At 33.7% G+C, this 27261-nt stretch overlaps 2 protein-coding genes across 3 annotated transcripts; one reads left to right on the top strand and one right to left on the bottom strand.

Moving 5' to 3' along the window:
• Nucleotides 1–1542: 1542 nt before the first annotated feature.
• Nucleotides 1543–12410, bottom strand: LOC111404470. Its single transcript, XM_023033273.1, has 8 exons — nt 12325–12410; nt 3301–3427; nt 3096–3205; nt 2589–3045; nt 2477–2496; nt 2230–2323; nt 2020–2073; nt 1543–1815 (listed from the first exon to the last, which is right to left on the bottom strand). Exons 1-8 carry the CDS (start codon nt 12408–12410, stop codon nt 1543–1545), a joined length of 1221 nt encoding a protein of 406 aa, XP_022889041.1.
• A 10493-nt stretch (nt 12411–22903) lies between these two features.
• On the top strand, nt 22904–27005 carry LOC111394417 (probable boron transporter 2). Of its 2 annotated transcripts, XM_023020244.1 has the most exons (13): nt 22904–22987; nt 23078–23291; nt 23401–23483; nt 23597–23789; nt 23900–24038; nt 24218–24383; nt 24538–24704; nt 24794–24967; nt 25059–25154; nt 25400–25537; nt 25795–26114; nt 26202–26469; nt 26536–27005. In XM_023020244.1, exons 2-13 carry the CDS (start codon nt 23188–23190, stop codon nt 26842–26844), a joined length of 2157 nt encoding a protein of 718 aa, XP_022876012.1. In that variant the 5' UTR covers nt 22904–22987; nt 23078–23187; the 3' UTR covers nt 26845–27005. The 2 variants fall into 2 exon arrangements, with proteins under 2 accessions (XP_022876012.1, XP_022876003.1); XM_023020235.1 differs by having other exon boundaries at nt 22910–23291.
• The last annotated feature ends 256 nt before the right edge of the window (nt 27006–27261 follow it).

Genomic DNA, 27261 nt, shown 5'->3' on the forward strand with positions numbered 1-27261 from the left:
GGAGCCGCTCGTGGGCTCGGCTCGGCTCGCCCCGACCCACGAGCTCGTGGCTCGTGAGTACACGAGCTCGTGCCCACAAGCAACGAGCCTAGCCCGAGCCGAGCTCGTGGGTTAACGAGCCGAGCCAGCTCGGCTCGGCCCACTGCCACCCCTACCCATCAACAAAGCACATTGGATGCTTGGTCTGTTACAATTCAGAAGTCATATCTTGACTGCGTTCAACTCGACAAGTAAATCTTACCGTGACTAGAAGGTTTTGCAAGGTATTGAGTCGCACATGAAAGTATTATATGCTCTAATGAATACCCTAGGAATTTCAAAGAAGGATCCTGATTATCACGAACCAGAAGCTAAAGAATTGAAGGTGATCATCAACGACACACTCCCTCAGTAAACAAATGGGTAAGTCTGTGTCCAAGATTTACAATGCGTATATCTTTTTTATGGATTCATTCATAATAGTCTGTCACAAGTTATACAGTCATGATTGCGGGATATTCGTGGTGTTATATGCATTGTATCTTATCCGTGGTGGTAGACATTCCATTCCCAAGAAGTTTGATGCCAGCAAGTGCAGAATGGATATTGCTATGCTGCTTTACAAACACCAGCAAGTTTACACGAAGAGAGTAAATCAGCCTATGATGGAGGAAGCGCTTGTTCTAGAATGAAAACTGGCTTTAAATTTGTTAGTGAGGACAAAGATTTAGTTTGTAAATGTTATGAACATTGCACCTGTCTGGTCAATAGAGGTTCATGTAACGAATAGTAACTCGTAACCTTTGATTTGCAATAAAGGATATTAAAGTGTTTACGTTCATGATTTATCCATCTTTGATTACATTTTAATGATATTTTTATATATATGGTGTAAATTATACAGGTTCTTTATTTCTAACAGCGTTACGTAATCGGTGAAACATGTCATGTGGTACAACAGACATGTCACAGTTGGTTTCTTAACTTGGTCACAAATTTACATATCACGTCACACATACTTTTATACGACATGTGACATGTTACAGCACATGGGTTACAGACATTAGGATTCATGTTACCCGTATATGTCCACACCTCAGGTCACATATTCTCATTTCAAGTTACATATTCGCAAATCAGTTAACTTTTTCATACGGCATATCACACATCACAGGTCACATCACACATCACAGGTCACAGTACACAAGTCACTGATCTAGTATCAGGTTACAGATGTGGTCCAAATCTCAGAAAATTATTATTCTGACTCCAAAGTTGACAGACAATTAACTGTTAGTTGACCAATCTCAATGCATTCTTTAAAAAGACTATTTTCAATAAACATTATCTTTAAAAGAATATCACCTATCTATGAAATATTTGTATGTAATTCTATTGGTCATTTTAGTATAATGGAGCCAAGCTGGCGCATCTCCTATGGTTGTGACCTTGTCCTCCACAACGTCCGCATTTTATCGTCGATCTCCCTTCTCTGGATGATCTCTTTCTTTTCTTCGTAGGTCTTTCACAACTCCTCTTATGGTTAGGAAGTAATACTATTTCTCATTGTACTTCTTCTGGCACTGTGCATTTCTCTTGATTTCCAACGGGATATACAGAATCTTGGTACACATTCAAGTACGCATCTTTTGTGTAATAATAAGAACAGTAATCATAAGGATATCTTCTTATGTTTGTAATTACAGCCAAAATGTGTGGACACGGTAACAAATCAACTTGTAGAATCCTGTAAGTGCACGTTCGTTGCTCAATATCGACGACAAACGTCGATCTTTCATTGCTGACAGAAAATATTGTTTGGTTTGAAGGAGATATCTACGTACATGTAATAACAGTCAGATCACATGTAGTTGTATACAGGTCACATATACTCCAACGTGTCGGTCATGCATGAATGACTCATATCCCTGAGTTCATTTATAGATTCATGAAGCATGTTACACATGTAGTCTAGACCTCACTCGACAGATAGACGTGTATTAGAATATAGAGTTGATAGAGAGTACACAGTTACATCACATAGGTCACAGATTTAGATATCATGTTACATAAATTTGTTCCATTTACATATAGCTATGAAACAGAATACAGAGCTTCAAACTTAGTTTACCAACTAGGTCACAAAATCACAAAATATGTCACATATCAGAGTTGTTACATTACAATTCAAGATACTGACACTTACGATGGGTCACATATATATCTGAATGTTAAAATATAGAAAATTACCCTCAAGTTCCTCAAATCCATGCTCATTTTCCTAATCTCTTTTTCGTACTTGCTCGACAACTTTGTGAAAGTTTCATGCGCATCATCCTTATGTCTACAAAACCACGATTGTATGGTTTGCAGTAATGACTCTAGCAAGGATATAATAGGGTAATTTTTGGCTGCCTTCGTGACCGCGTTGACCGATTCCACAATGTTTGATATTATTGTAGAATATCTGTTTGTTGGCATATGTATTCGTGACTACTTTTCAGGTCCAACATCAGCCTGCAAACATAAATCAATTCAATGAACATCATATAAATACCATATGTGACCATTTATATGTATGTGAAATGAGATAAGACGTAGTACACTACCAAATACGAAATAATCTTCTCATTCATTGTTGTTACTAGAGACATGTTATAATCATATTCTTCCAGTGTGTAAGCACGGACAGCCGAATTAAATGCTTGTGTAATGTTTTGGCGTGACTTTCCATAATATGATTTTAGATTTTGCAGCAAATGATAAGAACAAATACCGCAACAGGCTCCCGGATACACATGTTTTATCGCATTCTTTATACTTGGGTGACAGTCCGACACAAAATGCAGCCCTTCTCTATTTCCATACGCCTTTTTCAACTTATCGAAAAACCATATCCAAAATTTGTCGTCCTCATTGTCTCCAATTCCAAAAGTAAGAACGAATATGCTATTATTTGCATCTTGTGTACATGCTGTGAAAAGGGTACCTCCATATTTACCATTCAAGTATGTACCATCAACAACAATCACCGGTCTACAATGCTCCCATCCCCGTATTGATGCACTTAGTTCCATAAAGCAATATTTGAATTTATTGTGACTATCAATGTAAACATTTCACTGTTGGAATGCGCATTGACTGGCACTGTGATGGACGTATTATCTATTTCTGCCTCAGCAACGTCAACGATTATCGGATATTTAGCAGGTTCACGCTCCATGTCCTTTAGTAGAATGTATGATAGCACATTATTGTCATTTTTTTTATCCTGATGGGAAACAAATCTTCATTCAGCGTGCACTTCAACGACACCACTACCTTCGTAGGATCCAGAGCAAATTCTGTCATAACTGTGTCCACAAGGGTTAAATAACTGCAGTTGTGAGCTACCAACGCCAATGAGAATTGCAATCCATACAGTAAACATACATGCAAGTACACTATTCTGCAAATACAATTAATATCAATAATTTCATCATAGGTGAAATATGTCACATGTCACACTGCACAGCAATGAGGTCACAAATTAGCAAACCGAGTTACAGATAGTTATGGATAAGACTATTACAAGTCGGGTCACAGATTGGTATCATTCAAACTACAGAGTTGACAGAGAGGGTCACATATACTTGAAACGAATGACGAAATGTTTAATTTTACATTCTCGGCACATAGTGGACGAAACATGTCACATTAAATAGGTTATAGTTTCACAAGTCAAGTCACAGTTTCAGAAAGCAGGTCACGTATTACCTATTAAGGTTACAGAGCCACAAATCAGGTCACATATGACTTTTCCTACATTGTTACACAGTGGTCACATAAACTCGAAGTGAATAACGACATGTTTGATACATGGACATAGTTGTTGAAACACTTCACATTTCATAGTAGAGATGTTACAATTTCATAGATCAGGTCGCATTTACACAAACAGTTCGCGTACGTGTCACAGGCATCTACTGCGATTCTACTGAATAGCAACGATTCTCTAGAATAGCAACCTGTGACGAGAAACCAACTAACGACGATATGAGCAGCTGTGACCCATAAGTTAGATATTATACTAATTCCTTGACGAACGACATTCGTGATTATTGATTTCAAGTTGTAATCGCAGCAAAATACACGGTTACCTATACTATATTAGCCAGGGACGATCAGCACTTTCGTGGCCAGCTGTGATTTATCATCCCCTACAACGGTGATTTTAGGACCAATTCGTGTTACGGAATTCAATTCGGAATGTGACATTCGAATCGACGAACATAACATTCATATTATTACCTGGTTTGGCTTCTCCAACATTTATTTATTTTTTTATGAAATCGACACCGATCTCTGTGACCCGATAGAGGAATGAAATCAACCAATTTTTAGTAAAATCAATGGGCAACATAAATTTCGTTGCCGTGCATAATGAAATATGGCAGATTTCTTTGAATTTTGGTCACGGATTTTTAGCATTTAGAGTCCTATTATATATGGTAAGCGATCTTAATTGTAGAAAACGGATGTAACAGAATCTCTCTCTCTCTCTCTCTCTCTCTATATATATATATATATATATATATATATATATATATTGACGTACAGATGTTGGTTCACAGCGAAAATCCAAGAATTTAAATTTGCTAATGTGACATGAAATAAAGAGGCAACGTGTTATAGAAATTTTAAAGAAAAGAGCCAAATGTTCCAGCCTATATATTTAGGGCGATGCTGCTTGCACAGGCCCCTATGCAAGCAGAAATATTGATATATTTATAACTTCATTACATTTTTTTTATGTTTTTGTCTTCATTTTTGGGGTTATTACGGAATATCAAACAAAGGCGAAATATTACATTATTAATATCATTTCAAAGTGTTCACGACCTAGTATTTCACATCGTTAACAACACAAGAAACGGTCAATTGTAACAAATGTTACGGTGAGTCAAAGTGGTAATTCAAACCAATATTCGAGATTTTCGATAATATGCAAAATTAAAAAATTCTTTGGTGTTCATACACTAGTCAAATTCATAAATTGTCGGCGTAATCTTGAAGCTCATTGAACTATATTATAATCATACTGAATAGTTTAAATGAACATAAAAAATAATTACGTGCATCAAACATGGGTGTTAAAAAGAGGTGTATAACTCGTTTTTTCTTTAAATTTTTTCAATTATTTCATTAATGTTTATTATTTTTACGCAACAAATTTCTCAATACAATTTACATCATTTTATATGGGTATGACAATAAAAAAAAAAAAAATTGGATGTAAAATGACATTATTCCAAAAGTAAATTTTTAAGAATTTCCTAAATAATCGAAGAGATAACATTTTATATTAATGTAAAAAGTTTGACATTCATGTCAAAAGAGACGTCATCTAATTTTTTTTAAAAAATTTATTAGGAAATTTCCTAAGTGATGTTAAAAATTATATTAGAAAATTTTAATATTTTTAGAAAAATGATCGAGAGGTAAAAGTAACATTAATGTAAAAAAATTCCTAAAAATGATCCTTTTTTTAGAAATTTCTTGGATGTAAGAATAATTGAGAGGAAAAAATAGTATAACAATTCATATTCCATATAAAGTAATAAAAATTTTAGGGATAATTGTAGCAGATGTCCCAAATCTTTAAAATATTAGCAAACTTTCTCCAAACCTTTAATTTATTACAATCGTCACCTCAAACCTTTCGAAACGTTGCGCCAAGGCCCTTTTGGATGGTTTTCATCCAAATATCTGTTAGTTGACTAAGAAATTTGACTTTAACCATATTTTTAATATCTTTAAATGGGTAAAATAGTAATTTTCTATTTACTACATTAAAATAAGTTAAAAACTAAATTAGAAAAGAAAAACCCTTCTCTTTTTCCCCCCTTCCCTTCCCCACCCAAACCCAAACTCTCCATCATCATTGCTTTTATTTCTGTCTCTCCATCTCGACAAAAGCATTTGCAAATGTGTATTTATATTAGAACTTAACCGATATGATGTTTACAATGATATAGCTAACTGATGAACTTTGCTTATCTCATGCTACAATCATGATATGATTATTATTAATTTTTGTAACGATAAACATTCATGTAGTTCTAATTATGATTTAAATTCTAATGATCAGATTATTATTGTTAACATGTATGAAATTTTGAAAATATATAGCGATAATTTGCTCATCTTATTCCTTCTAATTGGAGTTATGAACTCTCGTATGAACTTACATGGTCATAAAGGTATTAACATTTTTTTTTTCACATTTACCATGTGATCCCTATTACGCAATGTGATATAGAAAATACATTGCGCAAATTATATTCACAATATGTTGTTGAATATGGTAGTACTAATGATCCACTATCATCGTCTTTTACATTTTTGTCATTTCCTAGTGACAATATATATGCCTATTTCAGTACGACTCGTGCAAAACTTTCATCATCTTCCTATTTTTTTATCTAGTACTAATAAGTGTATAAGATAAAATGAAATCATCGTAGAGTTAGCTAGATATTTTTCATATCATATTTTTAACAATTATAACCTTTATGGATTTTTTTATTTTTAACATTAAGTTATGGATCTACTATACATTGATATTTCTTTTTTCTTTTTTTTAATATTCGTGTACAATTTTTACCCCATCTGCGTATAATAGCCAATCTCCAATTCAAATAAAGAAGGACTTTTACAAGTTTATAATTCTTTTAATGAAATATTATTTTTTACATTTACCATTTTTTTTTCTAAATTTATGTCGTCATTATATTTTCGAGGTTAAAAGTGTAATCTTCAATTTGAAAAAACTACGAGCAACTTGGGTTGACCATTTAACACCGCCGAGAAATTAGCACTTCACATTTATAATATTTAACTCAATCATTAACAACCCTACCATTTATTCAAATGACCACATGAATCTCATATGTCAAGACTTTAGTAACACATTAGTGTTGATTTTATTTTTTTTATATTTTCTAAAAATCTTTTATTCTTAAAAGTAACGAAAAAGGTATTGCGATAGACAAAATCATGAGTCAGTAGTGGGACTTTAATTTTTGTGAATAACGTGGAAGAACAAGCGTAGAATGTGACCAAAATTAAAGTATTTAATGCTTAAAGAAAAGATGCAAATTTTTTAGTGCTTTCTTTCGATAATGTCTTTTGTTTGATTCAACCACTATTGTTTTTGTATGCTCAATATTTATAGTATATGTATGCATTTGGATGTTACTTTAAACGTATTGGTTGTACATGATTAATCAACAAATATATCGTTATATTCTATTCAATGTATAACATAAAATGTTTAAAATTTGATAATTTTTTTTTTGCAACTTGGAAGGTCAACTATGATGAAGGTAAATATGGGGTCAAATAAGACCTTCAAGTTTTAAAATAAATTAATGGGAAAATAAGAGGGTGTTATCAATTTTACTGATGCTATCAAAAGTCTGCACTTGTTGAACTCTCGAGCTTGAGGACTGCGAATAAGCACGATCGTGGTCTTCCGATACCTGAAACAAAGACAACGAAGTGTGTCCTCGTGGGAGTCAAGCGTTGATGCGTTTTCGATAAGGTCGGAAGAGTACTTTCAAATCAATGACAGTTATGGCAGGCTTGGGTTTAATAATCCTCCGAGAAGCAACAATACTTGGGGATCTAAAATCCCGACAGTGTGTACAGTAGTTCCTCACCATCGCATAGGGATGGCAAAATGGCTCGTGGGCTTGGGCCGTGAAGCTCAAGGCCCGATTTTGCCGAGCCCCATCTTGGGGTGGTGGGTCGAACCCGAGCAGGCTCGAAATTTAAAAAAAAAAAATTGTAAAGATAGCGGCTAGCCGTCGCCTTTGTTTAGGCAGCGTGGCTTGCTACCTTTACAAAGGCGTTAGCCTGCCTGTTGCCTTTTTACGAAGGCAATAGAGTTGTCATAAGAGGGTGTTATCAATTTTACTGATGCTACCAACAGTTTGCACCTGTTGAACTCTCGAGCTTGACGACTGCAAATAAGCACGACTGTGGTCTTCCGATACCTGAAACAAAGGCAACGAAGTGTGTCCTCGTGGGAGTCAAGCGTTGATGCGTTTTTGATAAGGTCAGAGTCCTAAGTATGCAAGAGTACTTTCAGATCAATGACAGTTATGGACAGGCTCGAGTTTAATAATCCTCCGAGAAGCAACAATACCTAGTGATATAAAATCCCGATGGTGTGTACAGTAGTTCTTCGCCATCACATAGGGATGGCAAAATGGCTTGTGGGCTCGGGCCACAAAGCTCGAGGCCCGATTTCATCGAGCCCTATCTTGAGGTGATGGGCCGAGCCTGAGCCAACTCGAAATTAAAAAAAAAAAAAATTGTGAAGATAGCGGCTGGCTGCAACCTTTGTTTAGGTAGCGTGGTTGTTGCCTTTACAAAGGCGTTAGCCTACTTGCTGCCTTTTTACAAAGGCAATAGAGCTGCCATGAAAGGAAAAACAAAAAACAAAAAATCAAGTTGGCTCGGCTCGGTAAGACTCAAGTTGAAAGCTCAGGTCGAGCCTCGATTAAAAGCTCGGCTTGGCTATAGCCAAAAAAAGCTCAATCAAGAAAAGCTCGAGTCGAGTCTGAGTCTTGATTTTTGGCTCGCAAGCCAGCTCGGCTCTACTCATTGACAACCCTACTATCGCATGATGATAATCCTCGAGCACGTGAGAAATTCTTGAGGACTATATATCTCGTTCACATCAATGGAGAAAGCAAGGTCATTTCATATCCTCGGGTTCAAAAGGTCAGAAATGATAGGTTTCTGGCACATCACTTACTTATATCATATTAGATGTTCTAAAGCAATACCACAAGTCCGCAAAAATGCTAAATAGAGATCAACTTTGATGAAAGGAAATTTTTTGATAAATGAACTTGATACTAAAAAGATCAATTAATTTATTGCAAGAAAATAAAATAATTTTGAAGCCTATTCATATTTATTGAAAACAAATTTAAGAACTTACGCTTTGATTAATTCGCAATAGAAATAAAATAATCGATTTTGATTAGGTGATAATTGCGCGCAATTGTCTATTTAGATCAAGAAAGTAGAGAAAACCATGCAATTTTATTAGAATACGCAGGTTTCAAAACCCATTTAATACTTTTTGGGTTGTGCAAATTATAGCTAATGTGAAACAGTTTGTTGGAGTCAAAGACAAGATCAAAAAATTCAAGATACTCTAATCGATCAATGTTGGTGGCAGGGACGAGCAAAGAATGCAAAAACACTCAAAAGGATATAGCCCATATCGAATCTTAACATGGGTTATTATTCTTAATAAATTCGATACCTTGTAAGTTTATGAATATTCTAAACAAGTTGTTATAATCATGGATAAAATTATATGGTATTAAAGAGAAATTGAAGGGTAAGATCGGTTGTGACAATCGAGTTGCACCAACATGATCTTCCACTACTACAAAATTCATGTATTTCTTGTGTTCATTTTGACAATTCTTTTCCCAACAATTCTGATAAGTGAAACAATGTATTTCGATGCAGAACATTCGATAACATATTTTATTAAAGAATTATAATTCAACAAACACTGCTCTAATACGCAATAGATTCATATTTTGTCTGAATCAAAAAGAGATTCCCCAACATGTTCATATTCCCACTTTTTCCTTTTCCTTTTTCTTTTAGCTTTTTTTATTTTGAATTTCTTTCTCTTAGCTATTATTGCAATGACACAATGATTTCAATAGCGTACACTACCACCACCGCTACTTTTATTCAGCCCTTATTTGAGCCCCATTTCTTGCCAAAAAAATATATTTTTGAATTGTGTATTGACGGGAAATGTATAATTGAAAATAATGATTTTTTATTTATTTATATGTAATATTATTTAATGAAAAATGTATGATTGAAATGTATCAAATCATTGTTTAAAAATATATTTTGAGGGAAATAATGGGGCTCAAACAAGGGTCAATATTCCTCACCAAATCTTTTTATTTTTGGTATATAAATTTTAACATTTTTTTTATTTGTTAATAATGTACAGTTTACAAAATAATCTATAAGTTTCTGCAGAAATGTCCCAATACATGGTTAATTTATTTAGCCTTCTTAAATGCTATTAATATTTCTTTTACGTACTATGTAATCATGATTAAACAGAAAATAATTATCATTACTACTACACAGGTTGGCTCAGCCATCGGTGGAATTTAATACATTAACATGATGTAATATAATCCTAAATAATTTGGCTTCTATATGTCAAGTTGGGATTTATTCATTTCTAATTTTTTGCCACTCTGGGCGGAGTGGAGATTTAAAACGCGTTGATTGGAACGAAAAATGATTGGAGAAAAATACTAATTTATGTGCAGAAAATAAAAAGTCAATTTACTAAATCCTTGTTTGATCTTCATTTCTTAAAACTCAATTTTTTTAAAAATTCATTTTTAACCACGTAATTAATGAAACTCACATTTTTACCAAAGTTTACTAAAAAATTGATTTTTAAACAAATCAAACAGGATTTAAATATCGAAACTAATGCTCTTTTACTTCTAGACACAAAACAACCTTCTTTTTATTATCTACTTTTTCCTCTATATTTTCTCTCTCTATTTCTCTTCATATTTTCCACTGGCATTTGGCCATGAGTTGGCCTTCACAAAAATCTAATGCATAAAAAAGGTTGAGCACCAACCTTGAAGGCCCCATCGCCCTATCCCCGGAGCATCGTAAGGGAGGTAAATCACGGGATGTGTTCCAACTGGTTAGGGAACAAGAGTTTGTCTGTACACTGGTGTCCACAAAGAGTCAAATTCCATATATCAGGAATTCAACCCTCACACTGCAGCTGCCAGCAAAACTGAACTACCTCACTCCAATTCTTTGCACCACTGTGTTATGCCACGGGGAGCTGAAATCTAATGCATAACGTTGTGTGCAATTCTTTCAACAAGCCCATGCTTTAATTTTGGTAAGTTTTTAATTATAGTTTTCATCAATTTTAATTTTTCATTATGTGTCAATTTATAACTGGATTGACAGTAAATTGGACAGCAAAATTAGACCGCAGATCGCATCTCATTAATGAGGTACTTTGACCATATCTGTATGTTTACATGATCACAATTCTAGTCGTACATTGTTGTTCATCCTTTTTTTGTACTCAATTTAAGGGTAAAAATATCGTCGATTAGTATAAAATAGTGCAATACTAATCAAAATATAAGAGCATCTCTAATTCCAAAATACTCCTTATTTTAGCATTTTTGTCATAATATATTATAGAGTATTTTTAAGTTCAAAGAGTATAATATTTTATACACTCTAACAAACTCTTTATTTTAGTTTTTTATTTTACTTTTTCCTACATTCATTTATTGTTTTTCTCTCATTTTTCAACTAATATATATATTTTTAGATATCAACGGCTAACATTCAACATAATATTAATAATTTAAATAGTTAAGAATTGAAACTTCCAGCATTATTAAGTTGACTTTTTAAAATAAAAAATATTTTATATTTAGGCCCTGTTTGAGCCTCGTTATTTCTTCATAAAAATAAAAAATATGATTGTTATCCATCACATCAAACCACCATATTTGACTTTTTTATCTTTTGTGTGAGACTCATAACGACTGTATTTTTCATTCTCATTTTTACAATAATGTGGCTCAAGCGGGGCTTAAAGGGTTTTCTTGATAAAGTTGACATTTAAAAATGAAATCCTAAGTCTTAAATAGTATAATCACCGTTTAAGATCATTGATACTAAAATATTGAAGTTAGCATAAATTCTCATATGATCCAGGAGAACCTGGGAATGACGTTATCTCCAAAGCAAATGTGCAAACGATCTTCTTCATCGGTCCAAACTATTTGAAAGTACACGCTTCAACGTAGAAGTGGCATTAAACCCAAGCAACTTCTCAAGACTCTAGTACGGTGGATTCAAAGGAATATCAAAGTCTTTAAGGAGCTTTACAATATTTGAACAATACTACAAGTACAACAATTTTGTGAGAGTGCTGTACATGTATAGCATTGTATGCACAGCAATTTTGACAATATTTTACCTACATTTGGCCAGATATTGTACACGATGTTAATAAAGTTTGTCAATACACATCCTCCAATGCCCCCAATAAAAGAGATACAAAGTAGTACGTCAGAGACTCGCTTCACTACGGCATTAAATTCCTCTTACAAAACCTTCTAAAACTCTATAGGTTCTGTGACATAGGTTGTCCCAACACAAGAAGAAGCATTGTAGGTTATTGTATTTTTCAAGGAGCTAATTGCCCATCTTGATCTTCCAAGAAGCAACCAACAATCTCACGATCTAGTTCTAAAGCGTTGGGCTTTGGCTAATGCTACAACAAAAATTTCTTCAACGACATTGGTTTCCTCTTCTTTAGCGCCCATAGTTATTGCGACATCAAAAGTGTTTTGCATAATAGTGAATCGTGTTTTAATACTCAGTAAAAACCATATCTAAATTAATTACCCTTTTGTTCGCCAAAAGGTTGCGTTTGGCATACTATACCAGATAAGGATATCTTTTATTCTATTTGGTAGTTTGACCAAATTGTAGTAGGGAATCATCTCCAAAGATCTCGATTAGAGCAAGCATAAACGTGACTTTACTCCAGTCACTAGCATTGCCTTTGGCATCCTCCTTCTTGCTGTTAAGGTAAACAACTTTACATAAACTTGTTTTTTTGGTAAATAGTCGTCCAAGCCTGGTCACTGCGACCCCCTTTATACGTATATAGGTACTGGATTAAATGAAAAATGATATGTTAAGCATCCCATCATATTAATTAATTAGTGGACAAATTTATGATAGGTCCTAGAATTTAAATTAGTTTTGTTGAATTGATGTGTCATATTAGTAGACTTATCAACGAGCTGAGTCGAGTCGGCTCGCGGGTCGAAACTCGAGGCTCAAGCTCAGCTTTAGTAAAATGGTTCGAGTTTTTTTGTGAGCCCGAGCCGAGCTTTTGCCAGGCTAAGAAATCTAGGCCGGCTCTTTTTTTTATTATACTTCCTGACAATTCTCACATTTAAAAAAAATTAAATTTTTACAATTTTTACGAATTATAAATTAAATAAAAGTTACAACCCTCCTTATTTTTCAGGGTTTGGAATAATTATAATCAACGTAGGTGAAGTTAAATTATATACGAATAAAATATTTTGTATACAATTTTTTTTGAAATAAATAAATTTATAAATTACGTATTTTTTAAAAAATTAATCAATTTAAAAACTTACAATATCCTTGTGCTTGGATTTGTTACAATTCTTCGACCATTATATTGTCAACTTATTTTTGAATATGTAATTCCGCAAATTCCCAGTCCTTTAAGCATATTAAAGCCTCTGATATATCTTCTTTTAGTTTTGATCGTTTGTCTGATAAAACTCGACCATCTAACCTAAATGCAGCCTCCGATGTCTCCGTAAATACTCGATGTGTTAGTAGATCATGTGAAATTTTTGATACAATGGATCTTGCCTTTCATTATATCTCCACCATGATAGAAGACTAAATTCTTGTAATTCTTTTAGTTGTAACATATTACGAATGTTTACACATATATATTTAGTTAACTCAGAGGGAATTTCAAGATTTGTACCACTAACATCTATCGCTCTAGATATTGATGAAATAAAACTAAATGAGGGAACATTTGTATTGTGTTCAAATAATTCCATAGATCATCTGAATTTGTTAAGATATTTCTTGAAAAAGAACTTTGGGAAGTAGAATTGCCCTAACATTTCTTTTTCAGCATAATAGTTATACATTTCACACAATGTAGATTCTATATGCACATGTGATAATTCTAAATTCATGAAATTTGAAATCCCTTTATAATAGTTTTTGTGTCAGTTAAATTAAGTCGAGAGTCCATCACCAAAGCTAAAGAAATAAAGAGGGCAATTTTTCCCAATATTTATGAAATTTTAACTCCATCGAGTAGACTACATCAACAAGAATTGGCAAATTCCTATATTTATGAAATGTAGAAAAAGTGTAGTAAAATAAATGAAGATGTAGGATAATAAACACCGCTACATTTATTTGTAATATTGAAAAAAGATTTTAAAAATTTTTCTCACACAAAATGCAATAACTCATTCCCAATCTTCCAAATTATGTTCAGGTCCTTATATATGCATACTATTATAATATAGTAATTTTCATACGAATATGATATAAGATATGTAAAGTTTCATTTATGTGTAACATCAGTGACAAATGATTTTTCTTATAAGTCATACTATGTACACAAACTGTTGGATGCTTGATTTTTGGCTAGTGACAAAATAATAAAATTTGTTGTTTTTCTAATTTTATTAAAAGGCGATTTTATGTTTTAATCCTTTTTTTATAATCAACTTGATAATGTGGCATGCATAATGTTGTAAAATAAATTTTCAAATACAGGGCTAAAGTCATTAATAAATTTATCGATAACAAGTTCGTTACACTAGCATTATCAAAAATAAAACTTCAAACCATTTCTTGCATAACATATTCTTATATAATATCTCTTAAAACTATGTATATATTAGTTGCATTATGAGGATATTCTACACATGTGAATATAATAATCCTTTTATATAGAAGTCATAGATGATCAATGTAAAGAGCCGTAATAGCAATATAACATTTTAATAACACTATTAAAAGTTTTTAGTTGTTCAATAGCAACTTGTTTTCTTTTATTAAATAATTTCACAGTATCTAAACGAAGATTATTTCTGTAATAAGAAGTATACCTGGGTTGGAGATAATTCTGCATGAGTCGGGTAAAGTGAATTGAGTCTATGATCATAAGTGGTATCTTTGCTGTAGCCACGCATGCAATCACTCCTTCACGAAATCTTTCCTGTAAATATATAAAGGTGGAAAGAGTAGAACCAGAATCGTCAAATACTAGTTCGATCTGTTTCGAGTCGAGCCTACTAGTTTCGCTTTGCAACTTTTTAATATGTGCCTATTCAAATACGTTGTGCTTGAACCAGGCTTCCGTCATGGTAATTACAACATACTTTCTAAATATCAACTCCAGTTTGAACACCAACTTTTTTACGTATCATATATTGTTAACAATTTGAGGATTCTTTTTTTAACCTTTTAGTAGTCTTGAGTAATTCTTCCTCTTCGATATCCTCCAAATTAATCGAAACATTTTGAGATGTATTGTAGCCGGCCGTAGTACTCGAACTACCCTTAAACTGATTAATCTCATCACTAATAAAATCTATCTATATTCTATAATTATTGTAACAAAAGTTACTGAATATTAGAGTAGAAAAATTGAATATTAGAGCAAAGAAATTAGTTATTGAAGTTGAAACTTGAAACTAGAATATTGCAAGTTAAAATTGATACGAAACTGAGAAATTTAACCCTTGTTTATAACCAAAAAAATCAAACCGTTTAAACTAAATTTGGAATTCAAATTTGAATTTTAAATTCACACTAGTCAAATTACTGCTTGTTTATATCTATATTTAAGGCAGCTAATGTGCTGCCTGCAGTAAATCAAGTAGCAGATTTGTAGTCGATAATTCACTGCCATTTTTATTTTGTTTACTTTTTTCGGCTCAGGCCGAATGGCCCGTAAAAGAGGCCTTTCGGGGCTCGATTTTCCTAACCCATGGGCCGAGCTAGGTTGGCTTGGGCTTTTCTTGAGCTGAGCCGCAGGTCACCCGAGCCGACGAGCCTAATTTACACCCTTACTTATTATTATTCTTTTACATAAGTTAAGCAGTGGTACTAAGTTGATCATTACTACAAATCAAATTCATCCGATCTAGTTATCCTACTTGAACTGAACCGAATATTTCGATAAATCGATAGATAAATAACTAATAAAAATGTGATTATGTAGGATCGTGACTATGGATAAACCCAACCAACACCCATGTTGTTGATGCTAATTCCACCTACAATTGAACAAATCAACAATGTTAGGAATTAACTTGAAAAAAAAAATAACTGAAGAACAATAAATTTTTCTTTTGATTTGTCTCAGAAAAGTTCAATCACACACAACAAAGGCAACACCAATTGGAGACTTTTCCAGTCACAAAGACAGAGGCACACAAAGGCAGAAACTGGGTTTCTTTTGCAATCATAGGGAGAAGCACACAAAGGCAAAAGCTAGGTTTCAGAAATGCACAAAGCAGAGGCCAGTTTTGGTGTGTAGAAAGTAAGGCCAAGAGACTCCAATTTATAGGCAAAGGAAAAACTGATTTTTGAGAAAGAATCGGCTAGATAGTCTTCAAAAAAACTAAAAAAGGTTACCAAGGATAAGGATAGTATAACCATTGCAACAATCTAAATCTCAATTGATTTCAAATTATCTCCAAAATTGGGTATTGAGCACCTAGCACAATGGGCTGATTTTCTCTAAATACCCAGCAAAATTGGGTTACATCAATTGTGGTGTGGATTTATAATTTTCTTCAATCCTGGGCTAATAGCCTATGAAGATAAATGAGCCTCGATTTTTCATCATTGTCCAGGGGTTATTTGGGCATCACTTACTAAAATACCCAACAACCTCCACCTTGATGTCAAATCAACCTACAAGTCAAATAAGATAACAACTAATTTAAGGAAAGAGACTTACAAGTTTGTACCGATTTTTAGAAGATCAAGGCAGTTTCTAAACTTTACCAATGAGAGCACCTTAGTTCTCATATTTGCAAGATTATATTCTAAAAGAGCTTTCTCAAATTTTACGAGTTCTTGAGAAATCATATCTCTAATAAAATACAGTCTAACATTTATATGTTTAGTCCGTTCGTGAAAGATAGGATTTTTGTATAGGTGAATAACAGATTAACTTTCAATATATATTGACACATTGTCATTAAAAACACCAAGTTCATTTAATACACCTTTAAACCACAAAAATTTTTAAAGGCTTCAGTAGCAGCAATATATTTTGATTCAGTAGTGGATAATGCAACAACATGCTGAAATTGTGATTTCCAGCTTACAAATAAATTACACAAAGTAAACGTATAAGAAGATGTAGATTTCCTATTATCTTTGTTACCAGCATAATTAGCATCAGTAAAACCTTTTAATTTTACTCTTTCAGTACTGAACTTATATATCAAGCTAATATTACATGTTCCTTTCAAATATCTAAACAGCTATTTTAAAGCTTCCCAAGTTTGGGACTAGGGTTGGACATATACCTACGAAGTGTACTAACGACAAAGGCTAAGTTAGGTTTAGTACACACCACTAGATACATCATAGAACCAATGGCATTCATTCATGCTAAATTTTTTCATATTTTTCATGATATAAGGAGCTGATGCAAAAATAAAAATGAATTAGATCTATCTCTTTGAATTTTCATGCCAAAGATTCCTTTAGCATTACTTAGGTCTTTCATATCAAATTCAATACTTAAAGTAGTTTTTATATCATTTAACAACTTCATGTTGGGACCAATCAAAAGCATATCATCCACATATAGCAACAAAAACACACAGTTGTTATTTGCATTATCTTGATAGTATAAGCAATGATCAAATTTACTCTTTTTAAAACCAACTGTTTGAACAAATGAATCAAAATGTTTATACCATTGTCTAGGAGATTATTTTAGACTATACAAAAAGCGTTTAAGAAAATACACGTGATCAAGCTTTTGTTTATTTTCAAAACCATTGATCTATAAAAATCTTTTCACCAAGTTCTCCATGCAAAAAAAAGTAATTTTAATATCAAGTTGTTCTAGTTTTCAATTAAAATGTGTAATTAATGCAAACATAGTCCTAATTGTGGTATACTTAACAACTAGAGAAAAGATTTCATTATAATCTACCATTTCCTTTTGCGTGTAACCTTTGGCCACAAGTCTAGAATTAAACCTTAAAGCCTCTTCTTTGGTAATTCCCTCCTTAATTCTAAAAATCCATTTACACCCAATAATAAACTTGTCTTTAGGTCTTGGGACTAATTTCCATGTTTGATTCTTATCGAGAAAATTTATCTTTTCTTTCATCGCTTTCACCCAATCATTAGATTGTTCATTCCTCAAGGCTTCTTTATACGTGTTTGGTTCCCTATCAACTAGTTATTCATAACTAGCATGAGCAAGTTCAAAATCAAACTCTAACCTTTGAGGCACCCTATATGTTCTTCTAACTCTGTCTTTAGCCAACTGGTAATCAGACAAAGGGTTTTACTCTCTTTGATATTCCTCTACAACCTCATCTCTCTCAATATTTTCACTCTGATTATCTTCTAATTCAAGATTTTGATGCTCCACTTCAACTGAGGTGGTGGGGGTTTGAACACTTAAATGCCTTAAATCCACTTAGATTCATTACTAGTGTTTTCTTGTTATTTTTCTCTCAATGTGTCACTTTCTGATTTTAGACACAATATTTCAGCCTCATTAAATGTAACATCACGACTTATGATGATCTTAACTCTAGTTTGACTTCTATCCCAAAGCCTATACCCTTTAACTCCTTTAGGATATTCTAAGAAAACACATTTCCTAACTCTAGATTCTAATTTTCCCTCATTTTGATGAGAGAAAGCAGCACATCCAAAAGTTTTTAACACAGTACCATACCATTTTTCATGTGGAGTATCACCATTTAATGCAATAAAATGTGCCAAATTAATCAGATAACACGCGTCATAACAGTTTCACCCTAAAAAGATTTGGGAATACTAGAACTTAACATCACACATCTAACTTTGTCTAGTAAAGTACAATTCATACGTTCAGCCACCCCATTTTGTTGATGTGTATAAGGAGCAATTTTATGTCTAGTAATTCCAAATTTTTCACACATATCATCAAAATCTTTATTACAAAATTCGAGGCAATTATCAGTTCTTAGATATTTTATATTTTTGTCAATTTGAGTTTCAACTTGCAATTTTCATATCTTGAAATTTTTAAAGGTTTCAGTTTTATTCTTTAAGTAGTAAACACACACCCTATGAGAATAATCATCAATTATGGACAAAAAATATCGATTACCGCTCATTGTAGAATTAGTAGCTCCCATAAATCAGTATGAATATATTCAAAAACTTTAGTAGTTTTGTGCATGCTAGATGAAAAAGATGACTTGTGATGTTACCAAGGACACATTGATCACAAAAAGGCATATTAGACACATAGTCTTTTCCAAATACACCTCTATCATTTAGCAATTTAAATCCTTTAATATTTATGTGAGCTAATCTATTGTGCCACTTTTGTGTATCATCTGTGTTGGTAAAATTTATAGAGGAAGATGAATGTTTAATAATTTCAGCAGTAGTCACATAAATACCATTTCTTTTAATACCTTTATATGTGACAAGAGCACCCTTAATCATTTTTAGCACGTTGTTCCAATTTTACCAGAAAAATCATCGGTTTCTAATGTTCCTACTGAAATAAGATTCCTAACCATTTCAGGAGTATATCTGATTCCATGTAGTTTTAGTACATAACTAGTGTCAAATTTTAACATGATATTACCGATTCCAGCAATTTTATGTACATGATTATTGCACAAAATAGCATGACTACTTTCAGATTTTTGCAAATTTCAAACTAGACTTTATGTGATGAAACATGAAATGATGCACCAGAATCAAATATCCATTCATGCAAATGTGATTTCACAGTCAGATTTACTTCAGTAGGTTTAGATTTTAATAATACATAAATTTCACAGTATTCATCAGAAGAAGTAATAACATTTGCCTCATCATGAATCTTTTCTTTTTGTTTGTTTTTCTCAACATAACAATATTTAATGAAATGTCCAATTTTATCGCATCCATAGCATTTTCTACCTTTAAATTTACTTTTTGGCCTAGATAGACTTCTACTTTTCTTTTTACTACCAGATATGTATCCACTTTGTTTATAACGAGTCCTAAACTGAGACCTACCTCTCATCATATGAACCTCACCATTTTTTCTCTCAACTCTCTCGGCTCGCATTTCCATATCTTTACTTCTTAACGACAATTTCACGTGTTAACGTATATCTCCCGTATTTAATAGCATTTTTAACTTCTTTATAAGTGTGAAGGATATCATTTAACAAAATGATTGCCTTATATTCTTCAGATACTTTCTCACCACAGTTAGTGATATCTTGCTCAAGTTTATTGAAAACATCCAAATTGTCATCCAAATCTTTTGAAAAATCAATCTTGAAGTTAAAAAATCTTTCAAGTAGAAAAAGTTTGTTTTGAGTGGATTTAGATACATAAAGCTCCTCCAATTTTTTTCAAAGTTCTTCAGTTGATTTTAATTTACCAACCTTTCTTAATACCGCATCAGACAAATGTAAATGATAGAAATATATGTCAATTCATCCAAATTCTCTTTTTCTTCAGTAGTCAAGTTTGTAGGAAAAGAGTCATCAATAGTTTTAGAAACTTTTTGTTGAACAAAAATACTTTCATATTTTGTTGTCAAATTGAAAAAATCTCCTTTATCATTAAAGATACCAAACTGAAAGTGATGTATAGACATTTTACCCAAAAATGCACAGAACACAAAGTCAGATATATAAAAGTCACAGGTCACATAGATTACACAGAGTAACAAGATTCCTATGGTTTCATAATAATACGCCATTCTAGAACCCTAGGATTTTGTGAGAATCATGTTCTTAGATAAAGGGAAGAAACTAGAATAGGAGTCTGAGTATAAGTCTAAAATAGTATGAGATTAAATAACACAACATCGTTCAACAAATGAATCTAAAGACGATAAAGAATGGCAAGTAATCCTAGGTTCTACCAGCAAGTAATGACAACCCCCAATCCTAATGATCACCCGACACGATGATCTGCTTGTGTGATAATGTAAAGGTTTCAGCCAATTTACCAGAATGGACCTATTTGAGTCCATAAACTATGAGAGATGCAAATTTACTGTTTTAGGGCCGCGATTTTGGCCTAAAGTAATTCAATAAATATATATATGGCAACTGCGACTGTCGACCCACCAAGGGCAAAATCTTCCAACTTTTTCTGTGTAACCTGAAACAGAAAACAAGCAAACTACCCAAAGGAAGCTTGTCGAAATTTTCCTCCATGTGCCGTTGTCAGAGAGCCACGCGCCATCGATCATCGATCACTGCCGAATCACGCACCATCCTGTAAGAGGCGCCTCGATCTGCAGAGCTCAGATATGTGCTCAGATTTTTCGGCAAATCAATGTTTTGGCCGAAATTTGAAATTTTCAGTTCCACCCTTTTTGAAGAAACCCTTTTTGAAGAAACACAATTCAACCGATTTTGCTTCGATGTGTGGTCTGATTTTGGCCAGAAATTTCACCCCCATCTCGCTCTGATACCCAATGTTGATGCTAATTCCACCTACAATTGAACAAATCAACAATGTTAGTTATGGAATTAACTTGAAATCAAAATGGGAAAAAAAAATTGAAGAACAATAAATTCCCCTTTTGATTTAGCTCAAAAAAGTTCAATCCAATACCACAAAGACAACACCGATTGGAGACTTTTTCAGTTACAGAGACATAGGCACACAAAGGCGAAATTTGGGTTTCTTTTCCAATCATAGGGAGAAGCACACAAAGGCAGAAGCCAGGTTTCAAAAATGCACAAAGCAGAGGTCGGTTTTGGTGTGTAGAAAGTGAGGCTAAGAGACTCCAATTTATAGGCAACGGAAAAATAGATTTTCCATAAAGAATCGAGTAGATAGTTTTCAAGAAAACTAAAAATGGTTACCAAGGATAAGGAAGTATAACCATTGCAACCATTTAAATCTCACGTGATTTCAAATTATCTTCAAAGTTGGGTATTGAGCACCTAACCTAATGAGTTGATTTCCTCTAAATACCCAGCACAATTGGGTTACATCAATTGTGGTGTGAATTTATAACTCTTCAATCCTAGGCTTATAGCTTATGAAGATAAACGGGCCTCAATTTTTCATCATTGCCCAGAAGTTATTTAGGTATCACTTACTAAAATACCCAACACATGTCATTATTAAGAATTGTAATTCCACTCCAAATAAAATTAATTTACAGATAAAATTATTCATAGTTTAATATGTATTTACTTATAAACAAAATTTAGTAAAAAGGAATTCACTTATAAGTAAGAAACTCATGTATAAAAAAAAAAAACATTTATAATTAAAATATTATGCATAAGTAAAAAAATTAATATATAAGTAAAATTCACTATAAATTGGATTTCCAAATACCTAAAAAATTAATTCATAAGTAAGAAATCGCTTGTGTCAAAATTTTAGTAGCAAGTAAAATTATGAGTTAATTTACTTATAATAAAAAAATTACTATAAATGAAAAACATTTTAAATTTTTTTAATACCGTATAATAGTTAGAACAGCCAAACATACTCTCCATAATCATATTATGATTTTTTTTTTCATTAATTATAAAAACAGAAGATGGGCGCCACCAATGATTCGCTCCACAAGTCAAACAGGCAAAAAGAACATGCATATTTATTTATTAAAAATCCCCATCGTCCTGGAGTATCGTGAGAGAAATTAATTGTGGAATATGTCTCACCAAATTAGAGAATAAGAACTGTCTGTACACTGGTGTCCACAAAAAGAATCCCAATCCATGTGTCAAGAATCAAATACTCACATTGCGATTGTCAGGAAAGTTGAGTATACGTCACCCTTATCTTTTGCATAATTGGAATACTCCCGGGGCACATGCATATTTATTTATTACTTATAAAGGAAGTATATACTGATGCGAATTTCAAAGCCAGCTTGGCTTCATCTGTATCTCTATCCCTCTTCCAATTTGTTTGTATTTACGTCTACTTGACATTAATTAACTGTTTGTGTCATCTTCTTTTGACCTGCATTGCTCTCTCTCTCTCCCCCCCTAAGCTCAAGTTTTTGGTTGATCTCTGGCTGCTCTAAAAGTTATTGAATTTGAATGCTGGAAATAAGTACTGGGCATTGAATCATGTAATCTACTATCTTTCCAAATCTTTACACGTTTTCCTGGAATTCGCATCTGGGTAACCCTCTTTTTTTGTGTGTATAATGCTGTGCCAGAATATATCGATGATGTGTACCCGTTAATTCTTGTCCTTAATCCTTCTGAGCTCTTAGAGTTTAATTCAAAAGCAATTGAAGAAATTTAGTATATTGAACTAACTATCGGAATGGAAGAGACATTTGTGCCATTTCGTGGAATCAAGAATGACATTAAAGGAAGGCTACAGTGTTACAAGCAAGATTGGACTGGTGGATTCAGCGCTGGCTTCAGGTAACATCAAAATCTCGTCCTTCGAATCCGATTTGTTTTTTCGCCATTGATTTAGCATAATCTTTGATTAACTGTTTTTTCTGTGAAACATTGTACTGATTGTTTTCAGGATATTGGCACCCACGACATATATATTTTTCGCATCTGCTATCCCAGTGATTTCATTTGGGGAGCAACTGGAAAGAAATACAGGTATCGCAAATAATAAGCTTAAGATTCTTAACACCTTTAGACTTGCCAAATTTATTCAATAATGGAATGTGTCAATCATTTAGACTCATGAGTAAAGAGACCAAAAATTTCAGATGGTGTTCTAACGGCAGTTCAAACGTTAGCGTCGACTGCAATTTGTGGGATTATACATTCAATTATTGGAGGCCAACCATTACTGATTTTGGGAGTTGCTGAGCCTACTGTGATCATGTACACCTTCATGTTCACCTTTGCTAAACAGAGACCAGAATTGGGCCGTGAACTGTTTCTCGCATGGACGGGATGGTTAGCATTGTGTTTAAGTTTTCGACATAGATTTTCTTTAATTTTGATCTCTCGAATTAGTGATGATTAATTTACTTTAATGGCCGCTTCTTGCTGTCGAATTCTTTCAGGGTATGCGTGTGGACTGCAATTCTTCTGTTCCTCTTTGCTATTTTAGGAGCTTGCTCCATTATCAACAGGTTTACTCGTGTGGCTGGAGAATTATTTGGAATGCTTATTGCTATGCTTTTCATGCAGCAAGCTATCAGAGTAAGGAAAATGTGGAGTTTGTTTCTCTAAATCCTACTTCAACGAATTTAAATGCCAATCCTACTTCAACGAATTTAAATGCCAATATTTTCTTTTTCTTTAGAATGTCTATATAGTAAGGATTTTAGTCTTTTAGAATTTGATATTTGACATACACTTCTGTTATGATCTATACTTAGGGACTTGTGGATGAGTTTCGTATTCCAAAAAGGGAAGATCCAAGTTCAGTGGAGTTTATACCTTCATGGCGATTTGCTAATGGCATGTTTGCTGTGGTTCTCTCATTTGGTCTACTGCTAACTGCCTTGAGAAGCCGAAAAGCAAGGTCATGGCGTTATGGAACCGGTAAGGAAATATGGTTGATATTTATAATATGAGGAGACTCTAACAGAGCTGCTTCTCACCATTGCTTGTGCTTAGAACAGATGTACATGTATATTTGCTTATCCTTTTCAATTCTCACTATTTGCAACTGTACGGCATAATGTTCATCATTCAGGTTGGCTTCGAAGCCTTATAGCAGATTATGGGGTACCACTCATGGTTCTGGTTTGGACAGCCATGACGTACATACCCGCTGGAAGTGTTCCAAAAGGGATTCCAAGGCGTCTCTTTAGCCCAAACCCGTGGTCACCAGGAGCCTATGAGAACTGGACTGTCATTAAGGCATGTATATTGATTGAATCTACGAGTTAAGAACTTTAGTTTCTGTAAAGAATGAAAACTGAGTTGTGAATATGGACTTCAATTGGCAGGACATGCTAAACGTACCCATTCTCTATATCCTTGGAGCTTTTATTCCTGCAACAATGATTGCAGTACTTTATTATTTCGACCATAGTGTAGCTTCTCAATTGGCTCAGCAGAAAGAATTCAATTTGAGGAAGCCACCTTCCTTCCATTACGACTTACTGCTTTTGGGATTTCTGGTATGCTAAGTTCATTTTTTTGCCATGAAAACTTCTACCAGTTGATTTCAGGGTTCTATTATGATATAATCTTGATTTACCATTTGGACAGACATTAATGTGTGGTCTTGTTGGCATTCCTCCATCAAATGGTGTAATCCCACAGTCTCCAATGCATACGAAAAGTCTAGCTACTCTCAAACACCAGGTAATTTTCGTTCATGGATCATATTCCTTGTCTTCATCTTTATGTCTTATTATTAGTCAACTTTTTGAGCAGTGGTGGGTTTTCTTTTTATGGAGTTGCTCTTTTATTTATTTTTCTTTTTCTTTTATTTAATTTTTTATTGATATTTTTCTACTATAGCTGCAGCGAGGCTGCATAGGAATCCCAGTGTTTTTCCATTGCTTCTGTAAATAGTAACAGTAAAAATTAAATTCCCGAATGTACAGTTGCTTCGGAACCAACTAGTTGCTACAGCACGACAGAGTATGAGAAAGAACTCAAGCTTGGGACAATCATATGGAAATATGCAAGAAGCCTATCAACAAATGCAGACTCCTCTGATATACCAGGAAGCATCACAAAGAGTATGCTTCATATTTCTTCACAATTCTGATGCACATTTAGATTTATCTCCAAAGTAAATTTATCGCTTTCTCATTCTCATTAGCATATTCATTTACATGCTATAAGAATAACCAAGTCTTTTGCATTTCAAGTATTCATATTTTCACTTTGAAGAGAAGAAAAGGACAACGATGAGAAATCGTGGTGAACCATATTTTTAGGCGATTTTAACATTTTCACACACAATTTTTTGACATTAAAGTTCTTTTTTCACCAGGGGCTGAAGGAGTTGAAAGAATCGACCGTTGAGTTAGCATCGAGCTTGGGTAGCTTTGATGCTCCAGTAGATGAAACAGTTTTTGATGTTGAGAAGGAGATTGATGATTTACTTCCCATCGAGGTAAAAGAACAACGTCTCAGTAACTTGCTTCAAGCCATTATGGTGGGTGGATGTGTTGCTGCTATGCCTGTCTTAAGAATGATTCCAAGCTCCGTCCTTTGGGGGTATTTTGCTTTTATGGCAATTGAAAGCTTACCGGGTAATCAGTTTTGGGAAAGGATATTACTACTTTTCACTGCACCAAGCAGAAGATACAAGTATGTTCTCCAAATACTTTGAAATTTGATTTTTCCTTAAACGTTGTATCTTTCTTAACTTCCTGAACATCGTCTTCATAATTGCAGAGTATTGGAGGAGTACCACGCCACCTTTGTGGAGACTGTACCTTTCAAGACAATTGTGATATTTACTATATTCCAAACAACTTATTTGCTTCTATGTTTCGGCATTACATGGGTTCCAATTGCGGGGCTCCTTTTCCCTCTGTTGATTATGCTTCTGGTCCCCGTAAGACAATACCTACTGCCCAAATTTTTTAAAGGGGCACACCTTCAGGATTTAGATGCTGCAGATTATGAAGAGGCACCAGGGATACCATTCAACCTTCCCACGGTAAAATTTCTTAAAAGCTCTAATCGATGTTTTGGTACTTGCAATTTTAATGGATTGTTTATGTAGGAGGGAGAACTGGGAGCAAGAGTTTCCTTTGCAGAGGATGGAGACGTTTTAGATGACATGATAACCAGAAGCCGTGGTGAGGTCAAGCATATCTGCAGTCCTAAGGTCTCGAGTTCTTCGACAACCCCAGCAAGAGACATTAAACTTCTTCAGAGCCCGAGCTTTTCAGGGAAAGCATACAGTCCGCGCATCAGCGAACTAAGAGGAGAGCAGACTCTCCGGTCTGGTGGAAGAGGACATTCTAGTCCGAGCATCGGAGAAAAAGGCCCATCTAATTTAGGGACACCTCGTACTTCTACTTCAAAGTAGTATGAGAAATCAATGTCTTTAAACATTTGGAAACTTTGAGATAAATTTAGTTTGTTTTTGTGGCATTATGTGAAGTCTTCTACTCCTCTTTCAGAGGTAACCTGTAACATAAACATTGTATTATTTTCTTTAATGGTACTTAAAGTAAATTATTTGTCCCCTTTGTGCTGTTCTTGAACATATTATAGCTAATTAATCACAGTTGTCCTTGTTTCTGTCATTGGCTTAGCATGTATGATTCAAATGATCTTAGTTGGTCAGTTAATTTGTAAGAGAATCAAAAGATTCTAGTAAGAACACAAGGATCAAAACCTCCCATGTGCTATGCTGGATTTACAAAATCCTCATTTTATTTATTGTAAATAAATACCACATTAGTCCTAGCTGTAAATGACTATCCCTCCACTGCATCAGGTG

The sequence above is a fragment of the Olea europaea genome, chromosome 1 (assembly GCF_002742605.1).
Source record: "Olea europaea var. sylvestris chromosome 1, O_europaea_v1, whole genome shotgun sequence".
Lineage (NCBI taxonomy): Eukaryota > Viridiplantae > Streptophyta > Magnoliopsida > Lamiales > Oleaceae > Olea > Olea europaea.